This window comes from Gorilla gorilla, chromosome 16, assembly GCF_029281585.2.
Source record: "Gorilla gorilla gorilla isolate KB3781 chromosome 16, NHGRI_mGorGor1-v2.1_pri, whole genome shotgun sequence".
Classification (NCBI taxonomy): domain Eukaryota; kingdom Metazoa; phylum Chordata; class Mammalia; order Primates; family Hominidae; genus Gorilla; species Gorilla gorilla.
In genome coordinates this window covers 52,973,568-53,000,689 of record NC_073240.2, presented here as the reverse complement: position 1 = coordinate 53,000,689, position 27,122 = coordinate 52,973,568, and the positions used below count along the sequence as shown (strand labels likewise).

Sequence of the window (27,122 nt, the reverse complement as noted above, 5' to 3'; positions counted from 1 at the left end):
ATCCAGCCCAAAGTAGCAATAGTGCCAAGACTGAGAAACCTTGTCACAAATGGATCATTTTCTTCCCAAAGGGTTTCTATTTATTTTTAATAATATTCATTGTCTCAAAGCCAATATCTACTTTAATAAATAACAGACCAACAAAAGTACTATAAATGAAACTATTTATTGATAATTCCAATCTGACAAATTTGTGAGAATTATTATTTTGAAACCCCCTCATCTTTATTTCTTGTTTATAAAAAATGAGCTATACTCTCATTGTAAGTCCTGTTAATAATAAACATCACATGATTGTCCTGACATTCTCACTTTCTTAAACATAACATGAAACAATCAAGGCATTGATTTGGCAGACATATCTCAAAAAGCATTCTCTTTTTACAGAAAAAATGGACAACCTCACCAAGCAGCTCTTTGATGATGTACAAAAGGAAGAACGGCAAAGAATGTATGGAATCTAGTTTGCCTTAAAGCTACTTTCTTTCTTCTGTCTGTGCTGTTTTATATTTTCCATCTCAGTTTGCATATAGCAGACACAGATACAAGAAAGTGGGGTGTGACTGTTTTTAGGAAGTGAGATTAGAGATTTATGAGAGCTAAGTTCCACAATGTGTACTGTCAGATACTGAACACGTTCTAGAGCAGTCCATAAAGCTTCTGCCGGGTGGGTACAGTGGACCACCAGGAATTTCTTTTTTCTTTTCTTTTCTTTCTTTCTTCCTTTCTTTCTTTCTCTTTCCTTCTTTCTCTCCTTCCTTCTTTCATTTTCTTTCTTTCTTTTCCTTTCTTCCTTCCTTCCTTCCTCACTTCCTCCCTTCCTTCCCTTCCTTTCCTTCCTTTCCTTCTTTTCTTTCTTTTCTCTCTTTTCTTTTTTTTTACTTTATTGCTAAGACAGTGCAAAATTCAGAGACTACCACCACCTTCAACTTCCACCAAATCCAAGAATTAAGATTCTTGCCTAGGAAATAAACCTCCCTCCTTTCCTTCTCCACCTATTGTACTTGTTAGTTTGTCTTTTATCCCAAAAGATAAGGTAAGTAATGCACCTCACAGAAATTAAGGCAGGAGCCTGACCTTGTACTGTACAAGCCCACCTTTCCTATCTCAATAGCAAACCCTTTGCTAACCTCCAAGGACTCCAATCTGGGCTTCCCTTCTCTTAAGGAGTTAAAGGTTTTTAGATCTCAAAGTTGGGGTACATGGCAGGGTCCCGGAAAGAGATAGAACATGCTTGGCACATCTCTTTTGGGGGCTAGGAAGCTCAGGGCTGCCTGTGGTGGTAGGATACAAAACTTCCCCATGCAGTGAGCAGGACAGCCTGGGTCTGGGTGAGGAAGCAGGATTCTAAAGAGAGGAGGGAATATCACAGAATCGCTCTAGGAGTTAACAAATATATGAAGTGTTTCATGATCCTCCATCAGTTTTTAAATGTCTAATTAACTCATTTACCTAGAAAAATATAATTGTCAATGAGTTTTTAATGTGAGGAGAAGAGCTCGGCTCTCGGCATCTGTCCACGTGCAGGGACCACTTGGGAGTGATCATTTCAAGCAGGGGTCTTGGAGAGCCAGGCTGAGGACAGGTCATTTTGGGCTGTTTGCAATCCTAACTGGGTCAGGGCAAGGCAGGCCAGTGAAGGGAGTAAAACTCTTCACCCTCTCTAGGCCCGTGTTCTGCCTCCTCGTTAGCACTCATGTGTAGCTTGGTTTAGTCCCTGGTCAGCCAAGTGGGGAATTCCTGGCCCCTGTCAAAATTCTCAGGAGGCTCCAAGAGGCCTGCAGTCTGTGGGCACCCTCCTGACCAGCTCAGGCTGTGGGTCTAAGATTCTATTTACATAAGACTTCTGGGCCAGGCGTACTGGCTCACATCTGTAATCCCAGCACTTTGGGAGGCCGAGGTGGGCAGATCACCTGAGGTCAGGAGTTTGAGACCAGGCTGGCCAACATGGTGAAACCCCGTCTCTACTAAAAATACAAAAATTGGCCAGGCGTGGTGGCAGATGCCTGTAATCCCAGCTACTTGGGAGGCTGAGGCAGGAGAATCACTTGAAACCGGGAGGCGGAGGTTTCGGTGAGCTGAGATTGAACCACCACACTCCTGCCTGGGCGACAGAGTGAGACCTTGTCTCCAAAAAAAAAAAAAAAGGAAGACTTCTGGTTGCCTTTTTCTTTTTCAAAGGCATTTTACTGGTCTCTTGGGAGCACTGCAGTTTTTTTTTTAAAAACCTGGAAACAAAGTTCGTTAATATCTGTAGAAAAAAGAGGGTATGTGCAGTGCTCACGCCTGTAGTCCCAGCACTTTGGGAGGCCAAGGCGGGCGGATCACCTGAGGTCAGGAGTTTGAGACCAGTCTGGCCAACATGGCAAAACCCCATCTCTACTAAAAATACAAACATTAGCTGGGTGTGGTGATGGGCACCTTATAATCCCAGCTACTCGGGAGGCTGAGGCAGGAGAATCACTTGAACCCGGGGGGCGGAGGTTGCAGTGAGCTCAGATCGTGCCACTGAAGTTCACTCCAGCCTGGGTAAAAGAGCAAAACTCCATCTCAAAAAAAAAAAAAAAAACTATAAAAAAGAAATCAAACAAATTTATTAGGAATGTGGCTCTCTTTCTCAGAGTTTTTCCCTTTGTGCTATAAAAGCAAGTTATAAAAGGAACTGAAATGACAGCTCAGCAGGTAGAATCATTTAGTAAACTCATAGAGCTCCTGACACTGCTTCAAGGGCCCCTGTGGGCTGTGTTGGGCTTGTCTAGGTTATGTATCTCTTTTCAATTATTTTCTTAGTTAATCATCACATTTTTAATTGAGCAACCTTCTAGAGCAGTTGGATTTACATGCACTTTTGGGCATGTGGATTTGCTGCCATTTATTCTAGAATTTTTGAAGGGCTAGAGCCCTGGACATAGCAGATAGCTCTATTGTTTAGGATCAAACAACCCCCCAGCAGGATGGTTGGAACGAGGAAGGAGCCAGGACTTAGCAGAGCATGCCAAGGTATTCGCTGAAGGAAACTGGCCCTTCCAGGGGACTGCATGGAACCCGGGGGGTTGGGAATACAGTGCCCCAAAACCCAGTGTGTCTTTTAAGTTCAGCCTCCCTAGCCAGTGTGCCCTGTGCGTGATCACTGTAAAGCCACACCTTTCAGATCAGGAGGTGTAAGAAGTTGTCTTTAACCTAAGGGAAGAGGAAACAGTTTGCTGAAAATAAGGCCATTACCTGCTGGAACTGTCACAGTAGGTTCTAATTAACTTGTCTTCTCTTGTTGTTTTCAAAATGATGTATTCTAATTCAAAGTAAAGACTGTAGAGACAATTCTAAATTATTTTCTTCTTTTTTAGGGGGCGTTGTGGGGAGGGTCTCACTCTGTCACCCGGGTGGAAGTGCAGTGGCACGATCTCAGCTCACTGCAGCCTGGACCTCCTGGGCTCAAGCGATTCATCCACCTCAGCCTCCTGGGTAGCTGGGACTACAGGCGTGCGCCACCACACCTGACTAATTTTTGTATTTTTAGTGGGGACGGGGGTCTCTCTTGTTGCCCAGGCTGGTCTCAAACTCCTGGGCTCAAGGGATCCGCCTGCCTTGGCCTCCCAAAGTTCTGGGATTACAGGTTTCAGCCACCATGCTCAGCTCTAAATTATTTTCTTCTTTTGCTGCCTAGGCTTCTTGAAAAAAGTTTTGAACTGAAAACACAAGACTATGAGAAGCAGATTCAGTCTTTGAAAGAAGAAATTAAAGCTCTCAAGGATAAGAAGATGCAACTCCAACACCTGGTGGAGGAGGAGCACGTCACTGCTGAGGGCTTGAAGGCGGAAGTGGCCCGCCTGAGCAAGCAGGTCAAGGTAGAGCGGCTCTCACGTTCAGCCCCGCCTTCTGTTTACGTCATTTGATTGCAATTCCAAGTTCCCACAGATTAGACAGCTAAAAGCATCTGTGTAAAGGCCACAGGCAGCTGGAGCCTGATTTCTTCAGTCCTTCCAACTGTGCACCTCCAGGCTGCCTTTGATTTAGCAATCATTGTATTCCATATTTTAAAAGTCAACTTTCTAACTTTTTTGAAATTACATTTATGTAAAGTTATTTAAATATGTCGATGTAGAGAATACTCCCAAATTAGACTGTAAATTGAGGTGAATCCTTATTATATAATCCATCACTATAAATCTATAAACACCTGCATTAAAGTTGTTACCTTATTATCAAAATCTTTCATTTAAACTGTTATTAGAAAATTTACTAAAACAATTATCCAATGCACAGTGTGGTGAATGTAGTTAATAAGAGCATATTGTACATTCAAAATTGCTATGAGTAAATCTTAAATGTTCTCACCACAAAAAATGACAAGTATTTGAGGTGATAACATGTTAATCAGCTTGAATTATTCTACAATATATTCATAAATTATAACATCAATAAAGCTATAAATTGTCAATGGTAGAAATTTTTAAGTAAATTTTTATAAAGCTGAGAAGGAGGCCGGGCGCGGTGGCTCACGCCTGTAATCCCAGCACTTTGGGAGGCCGAGGCGGGCGGATCACGAGGTCAGGAGATCGAGACCAAGGTGAAACCCCGTCTCTACTAAAAATACAAAAAGTTAGCCGGGCGTAGTGGCGGGCGCCTGTAGTCCCAGCTACTCGGGAGGCTGAGGCAGGAGAATGGCGTGAACCCGGGAGGCGGAGCTTGCAGTGAGCTGAGATCGCGCCACTGCAGTCCAGCCTGGGTGACAGAGCGAGACTCCGTCTCAAAAAAAATAAATAAATAAAAATAAAGCTGAGAAGGAAAAATCACATAGAATTTTTAAAACTGCATAATCATATATAAAAATATTGTTACCTGCCAGGCGCGGTGGCTCACGCCTGTAATCCCAGCACTTTGGGAGGCCAAGGCAGGTGGATCATGAGGTCAGGGGTTCTAGACTAGCCTGACCAACATGGTGAAACCCTGTCTCTATTAAAAATACAAAAATTGGCTGGGCGTGGTGGCGGGTGCCTGTAATCCCAGCTACTCAGGAGGCTGAGGCAGGAGAATTGCTTGAACCTGGGAGGCGGAGGTGGCAGTGAGCCGAGATCGCGCCATTGCACTCCAGCCTGGGCGACAGACTGAGACTCCGTCTCAAAAAAAAAAAAAAAAATTGTTACCTGTATTTATCATTAAAAATATATAAATATTCCTGGGCAATTTAATAAAATGCTCTTGAGAAAAATGAATGAATGGATGAAGTAATGATCCATGCTTGGACAATCAAGGCTTAAGTGAATTGTTTCCCTACCAGAAAAGTTAAACCTGAGTGTACCTACGTTCTTAAATGTAAGACATTTCATCATTAAGTTGGAAAGCTTTTAAGCTTCTACTAAATATGTGAAATACATATTAGTAGAGTATTTGTAGGATTATGGAAATATTCTCTGTAATTGTCATGAACTAGCCATGCGTGGTTTAGAAGAGCTTTTGGAATTGTATCCGGGTGGCCACTGAATTCCACAACTGAAGTGTCTGTCTTTTCTGGGCCCCGTCCCCTATTGTTTAAAAGTAGGAGGTCAGACCACATGATCAGGAAGGGTCACTTTCATTCCTGTGACTGCTTCACTCTTAGCAGCCACATGAGCCTGATGTCTGTCAGTCTGTGGGAGTCCTGTCATCTGGCTGAGGTCTGAGGTCTGTATCTTAAATGTAGGAAGTTGTGAGACTGCGCTTGCAGAGAGGTACCAGTAGGTGTCACTCACTTCCTCTTTGGTAGCTAAGACTGGTTCACTCTCCAATGTGATCTATTAAGATTACTTGGGGCTGGGTGCGGTGGCTCAGGCCTGTAATCCCAGCACTTTGGGAGACTGAGGTGGGCGGATCACGAGGTCAGGAGATCAAGACCATCCTAGTTAACACGGTGAAACCCCATCTCTACTAGAAATACAAAAAAAAATTAGCCGGGCGAGGTAGCACACACCTGTAGTCCCAGCTACTTGGGAGGCTGAGGCAGGAGAATCGCTTGAACCTGGGAGGTGGAGGTTGCAGTGAGCCGAGATTGCACCACTGAACTCCAGCCTGGGTGACAGAGTGAGACTCCGTCTCAAAAAAAAAAAAAAAAAAAAAATTACTCTGGGTTTTTGTGTTTTGTTTTTTGGGGTTTTTTTGAGACAGAGTTTTGCTCTTGTCACCCAGGCTGGAGTGCAATGGCACCATCTTGGCTCACTACAACCCGCCTCACAGGTTCAAGTGATTCTCGTGTCTCAGCCTCCCAGGTAGCTGGGATTACAGGCATCTGCCACCACACCCGGCTAATTTTTTTTTGTATTTTTAGTAGAGACAGGGTTTCACCATGTTGGCCAGGCTGGTCCTGAAGTCCTGACCTCAGGTGATCCACCCGCACTAGCCTCCCAAAGTGCTGGGATTACAGGCGTGAGCCACCGTGCCCAGCCTACTCTGGTTTTCAAAGAAAATAACTCATCATCATCAAGTTATATGTGTTATAGTCAGTCTTAAAAGCCTAAGTAAATGCAAGTCTGACTTGGAACATTTACTGAAACATTACAAAGAAAAGCATGGCCTTCAGGATTTGGATAGTCCTGAGTCCCCCATAAACCTGGCATGTGACCCTGAACGTGCCAGTCAGCCTTCAGTTAAATGTAGCTGCTGTTTGCTAATTGAGAAAAGATCACTCTACTTACCTTATAGGCCTGTTAGGAGGATTAGGTCTTCTAGGTAAAGTGCTCAGCACATATCAGTTTGATTCTCCTGCTTACTCTCTGTAGAAACAGGGGCTGGAGCCCTTAAATACTCAGGGTAACTGAAAAAACATCAAGGAGAGTTTATTCACCTCTGCTGTCCCTGAAAGTCCTTATATATCTCCCTTAGATACAAAAGCAAAAGCACAGACCTGTGATTCTTATTCAAGCTGAGCTCACAAGAGAGAATAAAGGCAGAATACTGCCTCTTCCCCACAACCAGAGCTGCCCAGGCCACCTCCTTCCCAACAGCCAGCTAACTCCCAGACCTCCTGGACTCACCAGTCTCTGCCACTGCTCCACATCTAAGCCGAGCTGAAGCCAAAACCCACAGTTATGAAGGTGGCAACTTTGCCCATGTCCTTGCACTCAATATTTTATTATCCATTAAAAGAGAATTTTAGCCCCTGTCATTTTACCTTTCTCAGTCTTCCCCCTGTCCTACCCCACCCCAAGCTTATAGTAGATATATTTTTTTTCTTTATGTAACAGGGAAGTTAATTTTTTTTTTTCGAGGTAGAGTTTTGCTCTCGTTCCCCAGGCTGGAGTGCAATGGTGCGGTCTCAGCTCACTAAAACCTCTGCCTCCCGGGTTCAAGCGATTCTCCTGCCTCAGCCTCCTGAGTAGCTAGGATTACAGGCATCTGCCACCATGCCTGGCTAATTTTTGTATTTTTAGTAGAGATGGGATTTTACCATGTTGGTCAGGCTGGTCTCAAACTCCTGAACTCAGGTGATCCACCCGCCTCAGCCTCCCAAAGTGCTGGGATTACAGGTGTGAGCCACCGTGCCTGGCCCAGGGAAGTTAATTCTACTGATACAACCCATTAGATCTGGCATTTTGAGTAGTTAAGCATGCTTCAAGGCCAAGCTGTGTGGGCAGTGATGGTTTAACAAGATTTTAGCTAAGAAAGAAACTGCAGTGAGGATGTCTTGCATAGACACGCAACGCCGTAATTGTGTTCCCTTTGTCTTATATAAAGCATAATCGTTGTTTTTTCTTTACCTGATTCCATCATTGCTGTGATTCAGACAATCTCTGAGTTCGAAAAAGAGATAGAACTACTTCAGGCACAGAAGATAGATGTGGAGAAACATGTGCAGTCACAAAAACGGGAAATGAGAGGTAATAAAAATATGAGTCTCTTAGTCCATGGGTGCAGACTGAATTTATCATAGCTGTGTCGCTGCTAAGGAAACGTGTCCTTTGGTATGAATTTGGTTGGACATATGGTAGATTGCTTAGTTGATAGGTTGAATAGCTAGTTGGTTGAATACCTGGAAGATTGGTTAGTTGGTTGATGGGATAGGTGGTGAGTTATTTAGCTGGAGACTGTGAAGCTAGAAAACTGGGCCCTGGAAAGGGAATGGGAAAAGATAAATCATCCACAAATGTAATGTATACAACTCTGCCTTTCCCTTTCAGAAAAGATGTCAGAAATCACCAAACAACTTCTCGAAAGCTATGACATTGAAGATGTAAGAAGCAGGTAATCATTTTTGCATTATCAAACATTTTAAGACATGTAAACATGTAAAACGTGACAGAGATGATAGATTTTCTTATCTTCCTTATTTTGCAGGCTCTCTGTGGAAGATCTGGAACATTTAAATGAGGATGGAGAACTTTGGTTTGCTTATGAAGGACTAAAGAAAGCAACACGGTTAGAAATTCTCCTCAGGGATCTTCTTTATTTTTCAGAGATAATAAATAGACTATTGGAAAGTCCAAAGTTTACCTTACATAGATTGATACACAAATTCCTTATAGTAGAATGACTGAGTAACCACTAGAAATATTTCTCTGAGAAGTAATTAGCTTATTCATGAAGAGCAATCTCTTTGTGGGATAAAATGCCTAGTAAAAAACCCCATAACCCATACAGTGAAAACTGATTATCAAATAAGTTAGTTAATATTGCCAGAGATATGTAGATACATTTAAATTTAAGGCATGTGCTGCATTTATTTAAATTAATAAACTTTATTTTTCACAGCAGTTTTAGGTTCACATCAAAGTTGAGCAGAAATACAGAGAGTTCCCATATATCCCTGTCACCACACACACACAACCTTCCCCACTATCAACTTCCCAAACCACAGTGATGTGTTTACTATGACTGGTGAACCAACACTGACACGCCACTGTCACCTAAAGTCTATAGTTTACATTAGAGTTCACTCTTGGTGTACATTCTGTAGGTTTTGACAAATGTATAATGACTCGTATCCACAACTGTAGTATCATACAGAACTTGTTTTGTTTTGTTTTGTTTTTGAGATGGAGTCTCGCTCTGTTACTCAGGCTGGAGTGCAGTGGCAAGATCTCGGCTCACCGCAACCTCCACCTCCAGGTTTCAAGCGATTTTCGTGCCTCAGCCTCCCAAGTAGCTGGAACTATAGGCATGCGCTACCACACCTGGCTAATTTTTGTATTTTTAGTAGAGACGGGGTTTCACCATGTTGTCTAGGCTGGTCTCAAACTCCTGACCTCAAGTGATCCGCCCACCTCGGCCTCCCAAAATCCTGGGATTACAGGCGTGAGCCACTGCGTCTGGCCAGTATTTTTTAAACTATTAAGAGTGTAAAAATATAATAACTTCTAAAATTTTCTTCATTGTTAACTACATATTAACCCCCACATAGTGCTTCCTAACTAGCTAGAAGATTTTATAATTAGGCATTCCTGATTCTGTAGCCTGTAACCGTGAGTGCACAAGTAAACTTGATGTACTTCGTGCACGGCTCTTGTTGTGGGTCTTCATAACTGCCTCCTAGCAGTCCGTACAGCAGAACAAAGGCCATGTGGTTTATTTCTTGACCCCTCCTTTAATAGTGTTTTGGAGAGCCATTTCCAGTCTCAGAAGGATTGCTATGAAAAGGAGATTGAAGCTTTGAACTTCAAAGTGGTGCATCTCAGTCAAGAAATCAACCACCTGCAGAAGTTATTCAGAGAAGAAAATGACATCAATGAAAGCATCCGTCATGAAGTTACCAGGCTAACATCAGAGAACATGGTATGGTCTCAGCCAGGGGCCCCAGTCGTGGCCATCATACTAGAGATGTTCTTTGTCAGTGGAGTCAAATTCAGTTTCTTGGCAGTAAAAGAGTGGATATAAATTACTTTTTCCAGAAGTGAAATAACTTGGTCTGGTGATTAAACTATAAAATGACTGCAGACAGAGAGCACTCTGATACAAGAGTGTGTGTGTTCACCACAGGATGGCTGCAGGTGCTGTGATTGTCTGTGTGTGCGCGTAAGCGTGTATGTTTTAAAGCCTATATATTTAAATCAAGCCCTAACCCCTTGGAAAGTGACCACAAAATTGAAGGGTAGCTCTTGAGACAGGAGTGTGTCAGAACGCCAGTCCTGCTCATGCCTGAAATCTCACTTTTTTTTTTTTTTTGAGATGAAGTCTCACTCTATTGCCCAGGCTGGAGTGCAATGGCATGCTCTCAGCTCACTGCAACCTCCGCCTCTGAGGTTCAAGCAATTCTCCTGCCTCAGCCTCCCGAGTAGCTGGGATGACAGGCGCCCACCACCACGCTCAGCTAATTTTGCATTTTTAGTAGAGACAGGGTTTCACTATGTGGGCAAAGCTAGTCTCGAACTCCTGACCTCGTGATCCGCCTGCCTCAGCCTCCCAAAGTGGCATAAGCCACCGTGCCCAGCTTTCAAATCTCACCTTTTCAAGGGCTTCCTCTTCCATGATGTGCATTCCTAGCCACTGCATTTGTCTCATTCTTTCTTCCGACTCATGCCTACTGGCCTGGAGAAATGCTTTAGGAATCTCCTCACTCAAAAAGCCATCTCTGTCTTAACTCCACACTCCTGTGGCCATCACCCATTTCTTTGGGGACTTAGGCAGACTTACAAAGACCCTCTAGGCATACGCTCTCCGCACACCTCCCATTCATTGCCCACCACCCCATTCTGTCGTGTGTCCCCACCACTGGCTGACTCTGCCTGCACAGAGCTGAGCACTAAGGGTTCCTTTGCACCCTCATCTTACTCAGTGTCTCAGCAGCCTCTGGCGATGCTTATCTTGCCCTCTCCGCCTTGTTCTCTTGCCTTCCAGGACGCCCCGCTCTCCCAGCATTCTTGTCCCGCCTCACTGGCTGCTGCTCCCCTACTTCCTTACTACCCCCTCCTCTCCCTAAACTGGGAGTGTTAGGAAATCTCGGGGCTGTAGCAGCAGTTGAGGACCGGGGTGGACACAGGGAACGGTAGTGGAGGACCTTTACATCTTTGTTTATTCCTTGGATAAAACTTTAATGAGGAATTTGCAGTGAGACCCAATTGCACATTCAAACAAGTACAGATGCTCCTCAGCTTACCATGGGGCTACGTCCCAATAAACCCATCGTATGTTGGAAGTATTGTATTGTAAGTTGAAAATGCATATAATACACCTAACCTACCAAGCATCGTAGCTTAGCCCAGCCTGCCTTAAACGTGCTCAGAATGCTTACATTAGCCTGTACTTGGGCAAAATCATCTAACACAAAGCCTATTTTTATAATAAAGTGTTGAATGTCTCATGTAATTTATCAAATACTATACTGAAAGTGAAACACAGAATGGTTGAATGGGTACTTGAAGTATGGTTTCTACTAAATGCATATCACTTTCACACCATCACAAACTCGAAAAATAGTAAGTTGAGCCATCGTAAATCAGGGGCTGTCTGTATTCTTCATTTAGACTTCAGAGGCCTGGATCTCAGCCACTCAGTTTTAAAATGAGCGTGTTTATAAACTTGGGGAAGGAAAAAAAACCCTGTTTTAACCTAACTGGGGGTGGAGGCGATGGACATGTAAAGAAATATACAGATAGGGACAAAGGATTGAGAAACTTACCGGGTGATTCCAGACCTCCACTAACAGAGCAGTGCATGTCCTTGAATTCAAAAGTTGCAGTGGGACCCTTTGAGATGGCTTTTCCTGTTCCTAGATGAGGAGACGATGGCTCTGGGCTTGGACCAAAGAGGCTGGCTGCCATTTCTTCACCTAATTCCTCCCTCAACTCAGCATAGGATTTCTATACATGTACACATCCTTCTCTCCCTGTCGTAGCTGTGTGAGAACTGCTTCCTCTGAGCATACTGGTGTTTCCTGAGACTATATAGGTTTTGAGGTTAAAAAAAAATGTTAATCCAGTCTAATGTTGTGGCTAGCTCTTTTACACAGCTATCTGTTCTGCAGGCTGAACACCATGATAGTTTAGTTTGCTTCTAAGATTTTAAAGTTCATAGATCGAAGTATTTTATATTCTAATATTTCTAATTCTTCTCTAAAGATGATCCCAGACTTTAAACAGCAAATTTCAGAATTGGAGAAGCAGAAGCAAGATCTTGAAATCCGCCTGAATGAACAAGCTGAGAAAATGAAAGGTAACTGAAACCCTCATGAACCTGCTTTTAGAAAACGGTTTCCTGTACCCCGGAAATGACATTGAAATGTCCTTGTACTCAGGGGTTTTAAACTCTGGTTCTCTAGGGGGCTGGGCAGGTAACAAATGTGAGAAGGGGGCTAGTTGACAGATATGGGAAGGTATGTAGGACATTTAAAGGAGGTGCAGGCTGAGTGCAGTGGCTTACACCTATAATCCCAGCACTTTGGGAAGCAGTGATGGGTGGATCATTTAAGGCCAGGAGTTTGAGTTTGAGACCAGTCTGGGCAATATGACGAAACCTCATCTCTACAAAAAAAAATTTTTTTTTTTTTTTTTTTTTTTTTTTGAGACTGAGTTTCGCTCTCGTCGCCCAGGCTAGAGTGCCATGGTGCGATTTCGGCTCACTGGAGCCTCCGCCTCCCAGGTTCAAGTGATTCTCCTGCCTCAGCCTCCTGAGTATATCAGATTACAGGCACCCACCACCACACCCAGCTATTTTTTTTTTTTTTTGTATTTTTAGGAGAGATAGGGTTTCACCATGTTGGCCAGGTTGGTCTTGAGCTCCTGGCCTCAGGTGATCCGCCTACCTTGGCCTCCCGAAGTTCTGGGATTACAGCCATGAGCTACTGAACCCAGCCCAAAAATTTTTTTAAAATAAGTCAGGCTTGGCAGTATGCGCCTGTAGTCCCAGCTATGTGGGAGACTGAAGTGGAAGGATTACTTGAGCCCGGGAGATGATGGCTGAAGTGAGCCATGGTTGTGCCACTGCATTCCAGCCTGGGTGACAGAGTGAGATCCTGTCTCTGAAAAAAAACACAATAAAATAAACAGGCTGCTACCTCCAAGCTCCACTGATTGTTGCCCAGTGGGAATGTGGGCCCAGTATTGCTAGAGATTCCTATTTTTAAAGAAGACCCAGGAATCCAGATTTTTATGTGGAATATTACAATTTTTAAATGATGGTTTAAAAATGTTTAAACATTGTTCAGACCAAATAAAAGTTAATCTCTGTCTGGATACAGTTTAAGACAAGCTTGTTCAAGCCGCAGCCCATAGGCCACATGCAGCCCATGACAGCTTTCAGGGAGGCCCAATACAAATTCGTAAACTTTCTTAAAACATGAGATTTTTTTGCAGTTTTGTTTTTCAGCTCATCAGCTATTGTTAGTGTTAGTGTATTTTATATGTGGCCCAAGACAATTCTTCTTCCAACATGGGCCAGAGAAGCCAAAAGATCGGACACCCCTAGTTTAGGACCTCTAAAAATTGAAAATAATACCAAACCCAAATCAGAATGCAGTGATATGCGCCCCCCCCAAAGTACTGACAGTTCTTCTCATTATAGGAAAACTAGAAGAATTGTCTAATCAGTTACATCGCAGTCAAGAGGAGGAAGGAACACAAAGAAAGTAAGTGTAAATATGTGTGTACCTCAAGTTCATGCTCGTGTAATGCTTTTCTGAAACTGTAGAATATACCAAGATGTGTTATTAATGCCAAAAAGCAAGATGCTAATTAATATATATGACATATTGCCATTCTGATGGGAAGGAAAGAAATATGTGTATGTACAACACACTCAGCAGCAGCAGCATCTCTGGGAGATTGTTAAGGAACAAAACATTTGTTGCCTCCTGGCAGTTGCCTTCAGGCTTGGTGACTGATACACAGAGGAGGGGAGCACACGTACTTTTCACTGTATGCGTACACTTTTGTACCCTTGAAATGCTATACCACGCACTTGAATTATCTGTTCAAACAACGGATAAGAGTGTGTGAGAGAGGACGGTTTCTATTAGCAGACTATTTAGGGTAAGAATTAAAAGCCCATGCTGATGGAAAATCTTCATTGCTAATCCCCCCAAATTTCCATCACGAGACCAACAAAGGGCCTCGTGCCCTGGCAGAGCCTTGTGGGGAGAATGTTCTGTTTTGCTGCCAACTTGTTGAGACACTTATTTTTCCAAAATAATAAATGGGCACTTGACATCCCCAAGAGCATCTTTAGTCATGTGACTTTATCAGTAGGATGAGGACCCAAAGTAGTGGAAAAGGAGCGAGGCACCATTTTGGAACTCTTCTCATGGTCTCTCCTCCTCTCTTCTGTCTGATCCCTGGCTTTGTGAGTGTCTGGTCCCCAGGCTGGTCACAAAGGGGATGACTGCTTAGCTGTCACAGGGTATGGTGGGCGTGGATGTCCCATGGGAACAGTAAGTGGGGCTGAGGTTGGGTGGAGAATGGAACTGTTATTGGGTGAAGGAGACCAGAGCAGTCCATGGACAGTTTTCTATCCCAGCCAGTCCTGGTCTCTTTTCCTTCCCCTGGAAGGACACCCCTATTCGAATACTATTTGCTTTACACAGAAATTGGCCAAGGTGTTCTTCCATCTTTGGAAATATCAGCACTTGCTATGACAGTGAGTGACTTCTCCATGACAGTCATACTGATACCAGCCATTCGTCCCTCCCTTTCTCAGGGCCTTGGAAGCCCAAAATGAAATACATACCAAAGAGAAGGAGAAGCTGATTGATAAGATTCAAGAAATGCAGGAGGCCAGTGACCACTTGAAGAAACAATTTGAAACTGAAAGTGAAGTCAAGTGTAACTTCCGGCAGGAAGCATCCCGGCTCACTTTGGAAAACAGGGTGAGAAGTCTTCTAACTTGGTGATAAAGACTGTCTGTGTGCAGATGTTGCTGAAAGGGGGGACATGCCACCTAAAGCATATGATTAACCTCTATAGACCAAAAGTCCTTCCATCAGAGCAGTCTGTTTTCTTATCCCAAAAGACAGGTGGTCTCTGAAGTTGGCTTTGGGAAGGCCTTGGGGACTTACAGGCCCGCCTGGGGAGGATGAAGGAGGAGAGACAGAGAGGTGCAGGCCGTAGTTCCCCAGCACTATCAGTGCACGGCACCATCCAGGATGGAGTCACTGTGCTCTGGAACACACTGAGGATAGCAAGGCCTACGTGTAAGTGCTTTACCCAGCAAAACTCACCCCATATAAGTGTCCATGCTTTCTTCTGGGGGTATGGCCTTCTTACAATTTTTAGAGTCAAAATGTTCTTCTATGAAATGATCATGATGTCGATGGAAGGCTTAAAGACTTTTTAAAAGTGTTTAAGGTCTTTTCTGAGTTTTAAATGCCCTTACCAAAATGAAATCGGGTAACCTTACATCAATTCCCAGCAATTATTTTGAAATTGTGATGCTGTGTGGAACCCAGAAGACTGAGAAGTGCTGAAGTGACAGATAGGCCACTTTCCTAGGAGCTGGGACCCTCTTGGGCCCCTTCGAGATCTGAGAGCTTCCAGCTTCCAAGAGGGTGACGCAGGAGGGCTGACGAGTCCAGTGGGTCAGTGTGGACATGCCCACGTACCCTTCTCCCCGCTGACAGGGCCCCCATTTCCAATCTCACAGGAAAACCTTGATAGAGGAAAAACATATTTTGAGTGTCAGGGTTTAACTTTGAAGAGTGGTTACATCCAAAAAGGAAATTCCAGGAGTTTAACATTTAATAGGAAGTAACAAATTCCAATCAGTGACACCTACATGACGGCTGCCTTTTCTGAGGTGGATACAACTTTCTCAGAGACTGGAATCCTCATATTACAACAGAGAAGCAACTGCCTGTTGTCCATGTGTGAGGCTGCCTTGCCTTGCCTTGCCTCCTGTGGGCCCCTGGGATCTCAGTGGAGCCAGCGGTCAGAGAGAAGCTACATGGGTGGGTCATGTGTGTGCTGCGCATGTCATCCCATGTGATCCTTTACTCTGACTGTCCCTGTGCATTGTGACGGATTTATGAGTTCATTCCTGGTGCCCTGGAGCACAGCTTGGTCCTGGCGTCCTCTTCTGGAGCTCCTCCGAGTGTCTGGCTCTGCTCCCCACAGGTGCGCTGAGCTAGGGAGCTGGCAGGCCTGACATGCTCATTTCAATAGCTCTTTCTGAACCCGGAGTAGCCTCACTGTTACACAGAAGCAGACGGACACGCAACAAGAGTATCATCTCTATACATTAGCCGGCGGATTCTACCCACAAATGAGACCTGATCTGTATTAGTTTGCCAGGGCTGCCGTAACAAATGACCACAAACCAGGTGCTTTAAAACAACAGAAATGTGTTCTCTCAATTATGGAGGTCAGAAGTCTGAAGTCAAGGTGTCAGCAGGGCACACTCCTCCGAAGTCTCTAAGGAAAACCCTTCCTTGCCTCTCCCAGCTTCTAGAGGGCTCCAGGCATTCCTTGGTTTGGGACAGTGTAACTCCAGCCTCTGCCTCTCTGCACCTGGCCTTCTCCCTGTCTCTGTGTTCTTTTCCATCTGTTATAAGGACACCTGCATTGGATTTACAGCCCACCCTAAATTGTAGTAGCCACCTCTCATACTGACCCTTAGCTTACCACAGCTGCAAAGACCCTATTTCCATATAAAGTCACATTCTGGAGTTTGGGTTGGACATGAATTTCAAGGTGACACTGTTCAAACCACTATGTGATGCTTTGAGTCAAAGAAATTTCTTTTTTTTTTCCAGACTCTTTTGTCACTGAAAAGAAATTCTTATTAAGAGATTAAAAAAAAACTTCTAGTAATCATTTCACTATTTATCAAAGAAATTCAAAATCAGAACTAGGTACTATTTTTGCCTGTCAAATTAACAGAGACCTGGGCCTGGCACAGTGGCTCATACCTGTAATCCCAGCACTTTAAGATGTCATGGCAGAAGTATGACTTGAGGCCAGGAGTTCAACCAGCCAGGGCAACGTAGTGAGACCCCATCTCTACAAGGAAAACTTTAAAAATATATATATAGTGGTGCATGCCTATAGCTGTGGCTACTCAGGAGGCTGAGGCAAGAGGACTGCTTGAGCCCAGGAGATTGAGGCTGCAGTGAGCTATGATCACACTACTGCACTCCAGCCTGGGTGACAGAGCAAAATCCTGTCTCTAAAAATACTACTACTACTAATAATAATAATTAATAGAGATCTTGTGCTGCTGGAGAGAACATCTTGAAATGGGCACTGTCATACATGGTTGCTGGGAATATAAATTGGTATAAACTTTCTTGAGGGCTTATTTGAAGGTATGGATCATGAACCTTTGGAAAGTACATTCCCTTTGACTCAGTAACACAACTTGTAAGGTTCTATCCTAAGTAAATACTTGAATATGTGGACAAGATTTTTGTTCAGAGTGATCATCATAGTATTATTAATCATAGAGAAAAAAAGCAACCCAAAGGAAACAAATGCGTATCTAACAATAGAGCAAGGGTTAAATTGTTGTATGATATAATATGACTTGGCTGTTAAGATGATGGTTTGAGTATATTATCAATGACATGGGAAAACGTCTGCAGTATAACTAGAGAAAAATGTAGGATTTGAAATTTTGCATGTAATATGATCCCAATTTTATAAAATGTACATTTACCGTATTGGGAAAAAAGGAATGAAATCAAAATGTGAAGAGTGGTTTTTTTCTGGGTTATGGGTTGATGGGTGACCCATTTTATTAGATATATTATAAGATGGGCTTGAATTGGAGGGAAGAAGCTGTACTGACACCTCCACTTCTAAGGTCAATAGAGTTCCTAACATGTCTAGCCAGGGACACAGAATGGTGGCAGGGAGAGAGGTGGCCGCACAGAGTAGAAACAGCACAATGTCCCTCGGCCCCAAGAGTCCCTAGAGGGCACACAGCTGCAGTGACCCTGCATGGTGGGTCTTTCTGGGTCAGAGAAGCCTGAATTCTATATGTGTCAAATGCTCAGATGTGGAAGAACTTAAACACTATGTCCTTTATAGGAAATATTTCTAGGTATCCAAGGACTCTCCTGGTTCTTGAGCCAAATTCAGCATGGGCAAGGCCACCTCCTTATCAGGAAAGAAAGGCAAAACCAGGCCCAAATCTCTGAACATTTCTCTAGCTCCAGCTTCTGAAATCTGGAAAGCCCATTTTCCCACATTCATATTTTTAAATTCTCTATGATGGGCACTCCTATGTAATAAGAGCAAGATAAATGTAGTATATGCATACAATAGGATATTATTCAGCCATATGAATATATGAAATGCTGATACATGCTACGACATGGATGAATTTTGAAAACCTTATGCTAAGTGAAAGAAGCCAGACACACACACAAAAAACCTATTCTATGAATTTATTTATATGAGATGTCCAGAATAGGCAAATCCATAGAGACAGAAAGTAGATGAGTGGTTGCCAGGTGCTGGAAGGTAATGAGGAACTAGAGAGTGACACTAAAGGTTAGTTTTATTTTTGGAGTAATAAAATGTTCTGGAATTAAATAATGATGATTGTAGCACAACTCTGACTACACTAAAAAATCTTTGAGTTTACACTTTAAATGGGTGAGTTGTACGGTATGCAAATTGTATGTCAATAAAGCTGTTACCCAAAAAAAAAAAATAGATTAAAGTGCTTCTAAGCTAAATCCTCGTTTCTTTTTATTGCTGTAGGATCTTGAAGAAGAATTAGACATGAAAGACAGAGTGATTAAAAAGCTACAAGATCAAGTCAAGACACTAAGCAAGACAACTGGAAAAGGTAAGAAACAGTACTTGTTTTCTTATTCTTTTGAGCTAAGGCTAACATGCACTCAAGTGTTTATTTTCTTTGTGGTCCAAAGCTTATGAAACCCAAAGGAATGATTCTCAAGTGGTGAGGTTTGTGACCTAGTGCTGGGCTAACGAAAAGATCCTTTGGGTCAGGAAGACAGCTCCCTCCCACTCAGATGATACCAGATACATTCATGTACTCGCAAGAGACATCCTATAATTAACACATTAACCTCTTCCTCTGTTAGCTCCCTTTTTTAAAAAATGAAATTGTGAACAAGTTTTCAGTTAACTGCTTTGAAATTCACCTTCTCTCCCTGTTACATATGTAGGATCAGTAAGTATCCAAATTTCTGTTAGAAAAGTAGAGAGCTAAGAAGCAGACATCCTGAACATGGACTGCACGGCACACATAAAGCATCCTCGTGAGCCTCTGTGAAAGGGACCCTCCTCCCTTCTTCCCTCCTTCCGCTTCTGTCACTGAACTTTTCTGTGTTCAGCTCCTGCTCACATTTCTCACTCTTTCATTCTTTATTACCTTTTCCCCTTCCTCCCAGCCTTATTGCCAAGGCTGAATCTTGTTTCTTTTTCTATATTCATCTCTTTGAAGAGCAGCTTTATTCTTACTTATCCAACTCTCACCTCAAATTTGAAATGTCCACAAGCAAACTGAGGATCCTTTTCCTTCAGTAATAAATGACAAATGGCAGTCTGCCCCATGAGAGCAGGGCCCAGGTCTGTGCTTCCCAGCCCCCGCTGCATCCCCACTGCTGGGATGAATGAATGAACCACCATTCACCACCCTGGCTCACCTTTCAGACTTCTGACCTCCAGAGCTGTACGATTAAACATTTGTGTTGTTTTAATTCTGTATGTTTGTGATAACTTTTTACAGCAGCCATAGGAAACTAATACAGCTGTCTCAGTAAGGATCATGCACATTGGTACTTTGCACACCAAATGTTTCACAAGTCTTCTTTCACAGTAGCATTAGCATCTTGAAGACAAGGCAACATCTTGGATTTCTTTCCTGTTACCATGTGCTGGATACATATCAGGCACTCATAAGGCTCTTCAAAGGATAATTGGGCCTTTTCAGCAGCAGCTGTACTCACTGATGTACTCATAAAGAGGAATCACTACTTGGAGAAATTCTTCAGGATACAATACAGTACAGTTTTAATGTATCTGAAAGCCACAGACATTTACGTGCAAACCAGCCAGAATGGGGTAGGAGAGTAGTCACATTGTGAGACCTGTGAAAGCTGCTTTTGTGTATTTAGCTGATTGTTTGCCTCTGTCTACAGCCAATGATGTGCACTCGTCCTCAGGACCCAAGGAGTACCTTGGAATGCTGCAATACAAGAGAGAAGACGAGGCCAAGCTCATCCAGAACCTCATTCTTGGTAGTGAAACCTGGAACTCTGGATTTTTGCTTTCTCTATGAGAACTTGCACATCAGTCAGTGCCAAAGTCCTGGGCAGGGGTGGTCCTTTTTCTACTTTCTTCTTCCACTGCTTCTTCCCCCAGCCCAGAGTTTCTCAACCTCAGCACTGTTGACCTGTTAACTCTGTGAATGAGGAGTAACAAAGGATGGAGCAGCATCCTTGACTTCTACTCACTAGAAGGCAGCAGCAACCCCTAGTGATGACAATAAAAGATATCTCCAGGTATTGCCGAATGTCCTGTGGGGGGCCAAAACTGTCCTCAGTTGAGAACCACTGCCCTGACCTTTTCCAAATTGTAGGACCAGGGTAGAAAAGAAACATCACCTCATTTTTGTGTCTCAGCACAGGAGCCATCATGGAAGTAATTGTGGCTCTGTGCTCCATTTAACTTCTGAGAAATTTCTCTGCGGGCAATGTGATGGGGCTTCCCAGCCATGCCTCAGTTACAGGAATGTCCCATGTGCATGCTCAAGAGTTGGTGGTCATAGAACCAATCTTACTGCACTGTCTTCACTGTGACCTTCCACGTGGTTTTCTGGCATAGGGAGAAAAATCTGCCTCCCTGTCAGCTGGCCCCAAGATCTCAAAACAGAAAGCCAACATGTAGCCTTCCTTCCTCTTCTGCGAGTGACCCCCTCGGCTCATATGAGCACCTCTACCCTTTTCTTTCCCCCATCACTGGTGTCATGCAGTGTGAGCCTCTTCTTTGTTCTTCTGTCTTCCTGCAGCCAGGGGACATCCTTGTTTGCTTAACTTTTTTTGTAAGATTTCTCTCTCCCCTTCATCCCCACTGAGCGTCTCCACCATTCTGTTCTCCCCAAGGCCAGCCAGACATCCTCTGCTGCACTGGGTGTGCCTGCTTTCCCTATTCAAGGCAGCTTCATGTGATTGTGGACACTGTACGCCATCCTCATCAAAGCGCTTGGAGTAGGGGTGCATGGAACTGGAGTTTCTTTCTTACAATAGGGTCTGAAATCCAGGGTTTCCACACCAGGGAAAAATAAAGATTCTGTCTCTTATTCAACCTTTTAAGAAAGAGGAAGTCCTTTGTAAACAAGAAGAGGAACAAGTGACACCTGTGTATTTTGTGCCAAGAAAGGAGCCAGATGGAATTCCTCAAAGAGGAAATAAATCCATATACATTCAGGCACTGTGTCAAGCACAGAAAAGCAAACAAGCCCCTGCCCCTAGTCACAGGTTCCTTAGGAGAAGAGCTGACCTGTCAGCTGTAATCCTCATTGGCTCTCTCTGCTTCAGACTTGAAGCCCCGTGGCGTGGTGGTGAACATGATCCCCGGGTTGCCGGCTCATATCCTGTTCATGTGTGTGCGCTACGCAGACTCTCTGAATGATGCCAACAGGCTGAAGTCCCTCATGAACAGCACCATTAATGGCATCAAGCAGGTGGTTAAGGTAAGAAATGCCTTTGACATTGGCCCCTGGTATCACATCTATGGGAATGACCAGATGCCCAGTCTTTGCCCATCCTGAGCCTCCATTGTGTGGTGAGCCACGTGATTCCTCAAACAAGTTTGAGGCCCAACTAGTGAAGGGAGCCACGCTGTTAGGGAAAGATAAATGGATGAGCATCTGCCATAGGCCTCAAAGCCTTACCGGCGAGACTGCAACCTGGTAGCCACTGCCCCACCACTGCTATCCCCTTAGGGTGTAAAGTTATCAGCCGTGAGGGGTATAGGTTCTATCTCTGTAACAAGGGTAAATCATGAGAAATGAAATGGAGTGAAAAATTACTCATCTCTTCCCTTTGCAATTATATAATTCTTCTTCCTAAAAGCACATTGTGTATTTTTATTCCCAGTCCACAAATGAAGATGAACTGTATATTAGTTAGGTTAGTTACTTAGTAAAGTTAAGCTATTGTAGCTATGAGACACCTGCCACCTCCCTTTGCCCAATATACAGTGTCTTAAAGAAGATGGAGGATTTTTCTTTGCTGATAGCAGTTCCATAATGAGCCATCTAGGTTGGAAGGTGGCTTTGTTCTACATGATCATGCAGGGACCCAGGTTCCTTCCAACTTGCTGTTGGCCATTCCCTAGGTCGGTGTCCTTATTGGAATGACTGGACAAGCAGGCAGCCAGCAGTTTACCACTGGGCAAGAGGGAACCTACCATAGGACACAGACCATGTGTGTATGGTATACATATCAGAAGTCACCAACTGAACTCTTTATGAGCAATCATCTCTTCATGGTGTGACAAGTGGATAATGATCAAAAGTGACAATGACAAAGGGCGGGATTTTGTGAAGGCTAACAGTAATATAAAGTTTACTGCTAATTTCCTTTCCAACTGAAACATAATCCTAAAATCATTCTTAGCATACTGATTATTTTTCCTGGAAACTCCATAAGTGATCAATGAGTAAATAACTGTATCTAAGCATTGAAGATTTTTTTAAACAGACCTGGATCCTTGCTTACAGGGATAGTTGCTTTGTAAAAAGAGTTCTCTGGTAATGCTTGGTGCATTCTGGAATCTTGGGTGTGGGTAGGGTGGTTGACTTAGTTCTAAGCCAGACCTGGTGCTACCCTGAGTGTGGAAATTCCATTAGCCACAGTGGAGTTAGTACAAAAACCTTCTCTCTCTTTTTCTAGGAAATGACCAGTTTACAGTTATGTTAAAAAGTACCCGTTTCTGGGAATTACAATGTACTGATCCATATTGGAAGGGGGCAATAAGACATAAATAACACTAAAATAACAGTGTTTTCCATGCCCCTCCAAAAGGGAAGTGATGTTTGATATTAGGATATATTTGAATTTTTAGTTAGGGAGACCCTACCTCATTTTTAGTAAAATATGTGTTGTAAAGAGTAATGGGGAGTTAAATTCTATTTTAAATACTCTAGGGAAGGCCAGGTGTGGTGGCTCACACCTGTAATCCCAGCACTTTGGGAGGCTGAGGCAGGTAGATCGCTTGAGCTCACAAGTTCAAGACCAGCCTGGGCAACATGGTGAAACCCTGTCTCTACAAAAAAGACAAAAATTGGCCAGGTGTGGTGGTGTGTGCCTGTAGTCCCAGCTACTCAGGAAGCTGAGGTGGGAAGATCACTTGAGCCCGGAAGGCAGAGGTTGCAGTAAGCCAAGATCACACCACTGCACTCCAGCCTGGGCGATAGAGCCAGACCTTGTCTCAAAAATAAATAAATAAATTAATTAATTAATTAATAAACTCTAGGAAGAAAGAAACATAAAAACTAGATTTGTGAGAGATCAGAGTATGGTAATTCTCCTCTCCTTCCAAAAATATCATGAATTTATTATTTATCTGGAGTTAGGAATAGAAAATTCACATTTGTTTGGTGCTGGATACCTTATAGTCACCATCTTCACAGGAGCCACCAGAGTGTTTTTGGAAGGGGCTCCCATAAATTGATGTTTCCCCTGTCCATATTTGCATAAATTGGGTTTTCTTAAGACAAGCTGGCATTGTGTTCCCGCCCAGGACACACAGTATTTGCCTCCCCTTGATGCTCTGGAATGTTTCGCCAAATATTCATAAATCAAGAGATGTGTGGCATGAGGACTATAAGACCCCTTTCTCACCAGCATCTTCAGTCTCAACTTCTCTGTGTCCCCCTCCCTCTGCCTTTGCATGTGCCCAGGACCTGCCTCTCCCCACCTCCAGCACCCAGCAGTTACAGCAATGTGCCCACATACCCTCTTCAGCCACTATTCCTTTCCCTCCACCCCGGACTGCCAAAGTGCTTAAACTAGTGTTCTCCACCAATTCTCTTTGTCACTCCTTGCAATCTGGCTTCTAACCCATCACTCTACAGAGAGATCACCAGTAACTCCTCTTACTAAAACCAGTGCTGTTTCTTTACTTTTTATTCTCTTTAAATTGACCAAAGCATTAGCACCACCTCCTTGAAAGCTTCCTCCCTTGTCTTTTAAATCCCAGGATTTTCTCTGTTTTCCCCTCTGATCACTGTAGCTCTGCCTTCACTGCTTGTTCCTCTTCTTCCTGCCCTGTAAGTGGAGGCCTTCTCCCCAACAGTCCTAGTCCTGAGCTCTTGTCTCTCCACCCATTTCCCTCAAAGGCTAGACCTCCTGCCTCTCTGAGGTTTCCCTGGCTGCTCTGCCTCCCCATCCTCTCTCCTCGTCCTCTGAGCTTTGGTAGCACAGTCTACAGCCATCGTATGGGCTCTTGACCACCTACTAAAACTCTGTTCTATCTTCCCAGTGAGAGTGTGAACTTAGGAGAGCAAGAAGTGAAACTTGCATTTCTCATGCATTCCTTCAGGACCCACTTCACACTTCATAATGAGTGACACAACCTGTACAGAAACATGTTACAAACTGTGACCTATTAAATAAATATAAGTTCTTATAAGTATAGTATGAATTGGATAAAGGCTTTAGTGAATAAAAGAAAAACTAATTTTGGTCAAAAGCTACAAATAACCAAACAGGTAAATGCTCAGAGGTACAAGTAATCATCAAGACCAATTTTGTCTTTTCTTATTTTTCTAAGGAACATTTAGAAGACTTTGAAATGCTGTCCTTTTGGCTTTCCAACACTTGTCATTTTCTCAATTGCCTGAAGCAGTACAGTGGAGAAGAGGTAGGGGGCGCCCACCTGCTTGTTGTTTTGTGCTGACAGCCAGTCTATAACCTCCTCCTGAGCCAGAGCTCAATAGAGCCTCTATCCTCTCCACCCAGGAGGCCAACAGCACATTATCTGTTGGACTCTTGGGCATACACCACAGGCAGGAGACTTCTGGAAGCAGCTTAGATTTTGGGCATGGTACTAGGCCTCCTAGGTCTCCATTACTTTTAAATCAGTAGGTAGATAAGATGACTTTTAAGTTTCCTTCTGGCTGTAAGACGTTTAGCATTATGACTCTAAAATACAGGCTTTGGTTTAAAATGCCTGTTTCTTCACAGCTGTTCTCTCTACAGGACCCTGACTGTTCCTCCATAATCTATAAATATGTTTCCTTTGCCATTCCGACTGTGCTTCCAGGAGGCTGATGTCATAAAAGAGTTCTCCACCTTCAAGTACTCACAGAGAAAAATTTCATTGAACTAAAATAACAAAGTGGCTTTCAGGGTTTTCAGTGCTCTCCAAAATGGCTGTACCATTTCACAGCCCCACCGGCAGTGTATGATGTTTCCAGTGTCTCATACCTTCACCAACACTTGGTATTGACAGACATTTTTATCCTTAACCAGTGTCAGGGTATAAAATTATATCTTGTTGACTTAAATTGCATTTATTTGGTCACTAGTGAAGTCAAGCATAATTTTATATGTTTATTGGTCATTTGGGTTTCCTTTTGAATTGCCTAGTCACATCCTTCCTTTCTTTTTCTTAGGGTTGGTTTTTTTGTTACTGATTTGTAGGAGGTCTTTATATCATATGGATAGACTGTAGCTTAGCTTCTAATTTTCCTTATGAAGTCCCTTGTCACACAGTTTTTGAATTTTGTTATGCTTAAATCTGTCAATCCTATTCTTTTATGATTTGTGTCTTAAGAAATTCTTCCCTGCCCTGAGATCATGAAGATACTCTCTTCTAAACTTTTGTAGTTCACATTTAGAGTTCACAATTAATTATGTTTTTACCTATCCAAAATTGGTATGTAAGGAAATGATCTAATATCCTCTTCCATATAGATAACCAGTTGTCCCAATGGAAGGAAGTTAAAATAAAATATAACAGCAATGTGACTAGTACTATAGAACAAAAGGAGAAGTAAAGAAAATCCAACCTCTGACTAAAAGTAATACCAAAATAGGAGGAGGCACAGACTAGTCCGTTTACAACAAACTGGCATCTGTGAGACATTAGTGGAAGAATGTTTTATTCAGCACTGTTTTATGATCCTTTCTTTGCCCCCTTCAGCCATGTATAGAATATTCTTTTCCCTGTCTGACTGCTTTTTCAGTTACCATATTTTTATTTCTAAAATTTCTCTTGTTCCTTTTCTCTCTGTCTGTTACCACAATGTCCTGTTCTTCTTTTTTTTTTTCTTTTTCTTTTTCTTTTTTGAGATGGGGGTCTCACTCTGTCACCCAGGCTGGAGTACAGTGGCACGATCTTGGCTCACTGCAACCTTCGCCTCCCGGGTTCAAGCAATTCTCCTGCCTCAGCCTCCTGAGTAGCTGTGGCTACAGGCATGCGCCACCATGCCCGGTTAATTTTTGTATTTTTAATAGAGATGGGGTTTCACCATGTTGGCCAGGCTGGTCTTAACCTCCTGACTTCAAGTGATCCGCCTGCCTCGGCCTTGCAAAGTGCTGGATTACAGGCGTAAGCCACCACGCCCAGCCCTATAATGTTCTGTTCTTAATTTTTTCTTTTTCTTTAGTCTCTTTGAACATGTTAAACATATTCCATTAGTTCACTCAGGCTACTATAACAAAATACCGCAGGCTGGGTGGCTTAAACAAGAGATTTGTTTCCTCACAGTTCTGGAGGCTAAACATCTGAGATCAGAGTGCCAGCATGGTCACTTCCTGGTGAGGGCTCTCTTCCTGGCTTGCTGACAGCCACTTTCTCCATCCCTGTGTCCTCACAGGACCTTTCCTGGGTGCATGGGTCAGGAAGAGGGAGAGAGAGGGCAAGCTCTCTCTGGTGTCTCTTCTTATAAGGACACCAATCTTATTATTAGATCACGGCCCTATCCTCATGACCTCATTTAACCTCATTACCTCCCTAAAGGCCCCATCTCCAAATACAGCCACACTAGGGGGTTAGGGCTTCAATGTATGATTTTTAGGAAGACACATACAATCCATAACACACACTTTAAAATATTTCAACTTTGTCTGTACCCTGTAAATTATAAGGTTATGAATCTCATTTATTGTATCCACTTACCTCTTCATAGCAGTTTGTTTCCTTGGATGCTCTGCAGTTTTGTTTCATTTTCCTATGCGCTTCCATGGGCCTTCTATGAGCTTTTCCATTTAGTCTATAGGTTCCAGGGACAATGTTTGTAGGGAA

General features: G+C 43.3%; 1 protein-coding gene across 7 annotated transcripts in view; it reads left to right on the top strand.

Moving 5' to 3' along the window:
* Window positions 1-27,122, top strand: part of MYO5C (myosin VC) — a 102,354-nt gene that overhangs the window by 61,398 nt on the left and 13,834 nt on the right. For 6 of the 7 annotated variants that reach the window (XM_019010947.4, XM_055363030.2, XM_055363028.2 and 3 more), the window contains 13 exons: window positions 388-451; window positions 3,665-3,845; window positions 7,757-7,850; window positions 8,151-8,214; window positions 8,308-8,388; window positions 9,561-9,741; window positions 12,024-12,117; window positions 13,465-13,528; window positions 14,596-14,764; window positions 18,600-18,687; window positions 20,006-20,104; window positions 21,404-21,558; window positions 24,645-24,734. In XM_019010947.4, coding sequence (XP_018866492.3) covers window positions 388-451; window positions 3,665-3,845; window positions 7,757-7,850; window positions 8,151-8,214; window positions 8,308-8,388; window positions 9,561-9,741; window positions 12,024-12,117; window positions 13,465-13,528; window positions 14,596-14,764; window positions 18,600-18,687; window positions 20,006-20,104; window positions 21,404-21,558; window positions 24,645-24,734 — 1,424 coding nt within the window. The remainder of the gene's footprint in view (window positions 1-387; window positions 452-3,664; window positions 3,846-7,756; window positions 7,851-8,150; window positions 8,215-8,307; window positions 8,389-9,560; window positions 9,742-12,023; window positions 12,118-13,464; window positions 13,529-14,595; window positions 14,765-18,599; window positions 18,688-20,005; window positions 20,105-21,403; window positions 21,559-24,644; window positions 24,735-27,122) is intronic. The other variant, XM_055363029.2, reaches the window with a different exon arrangement.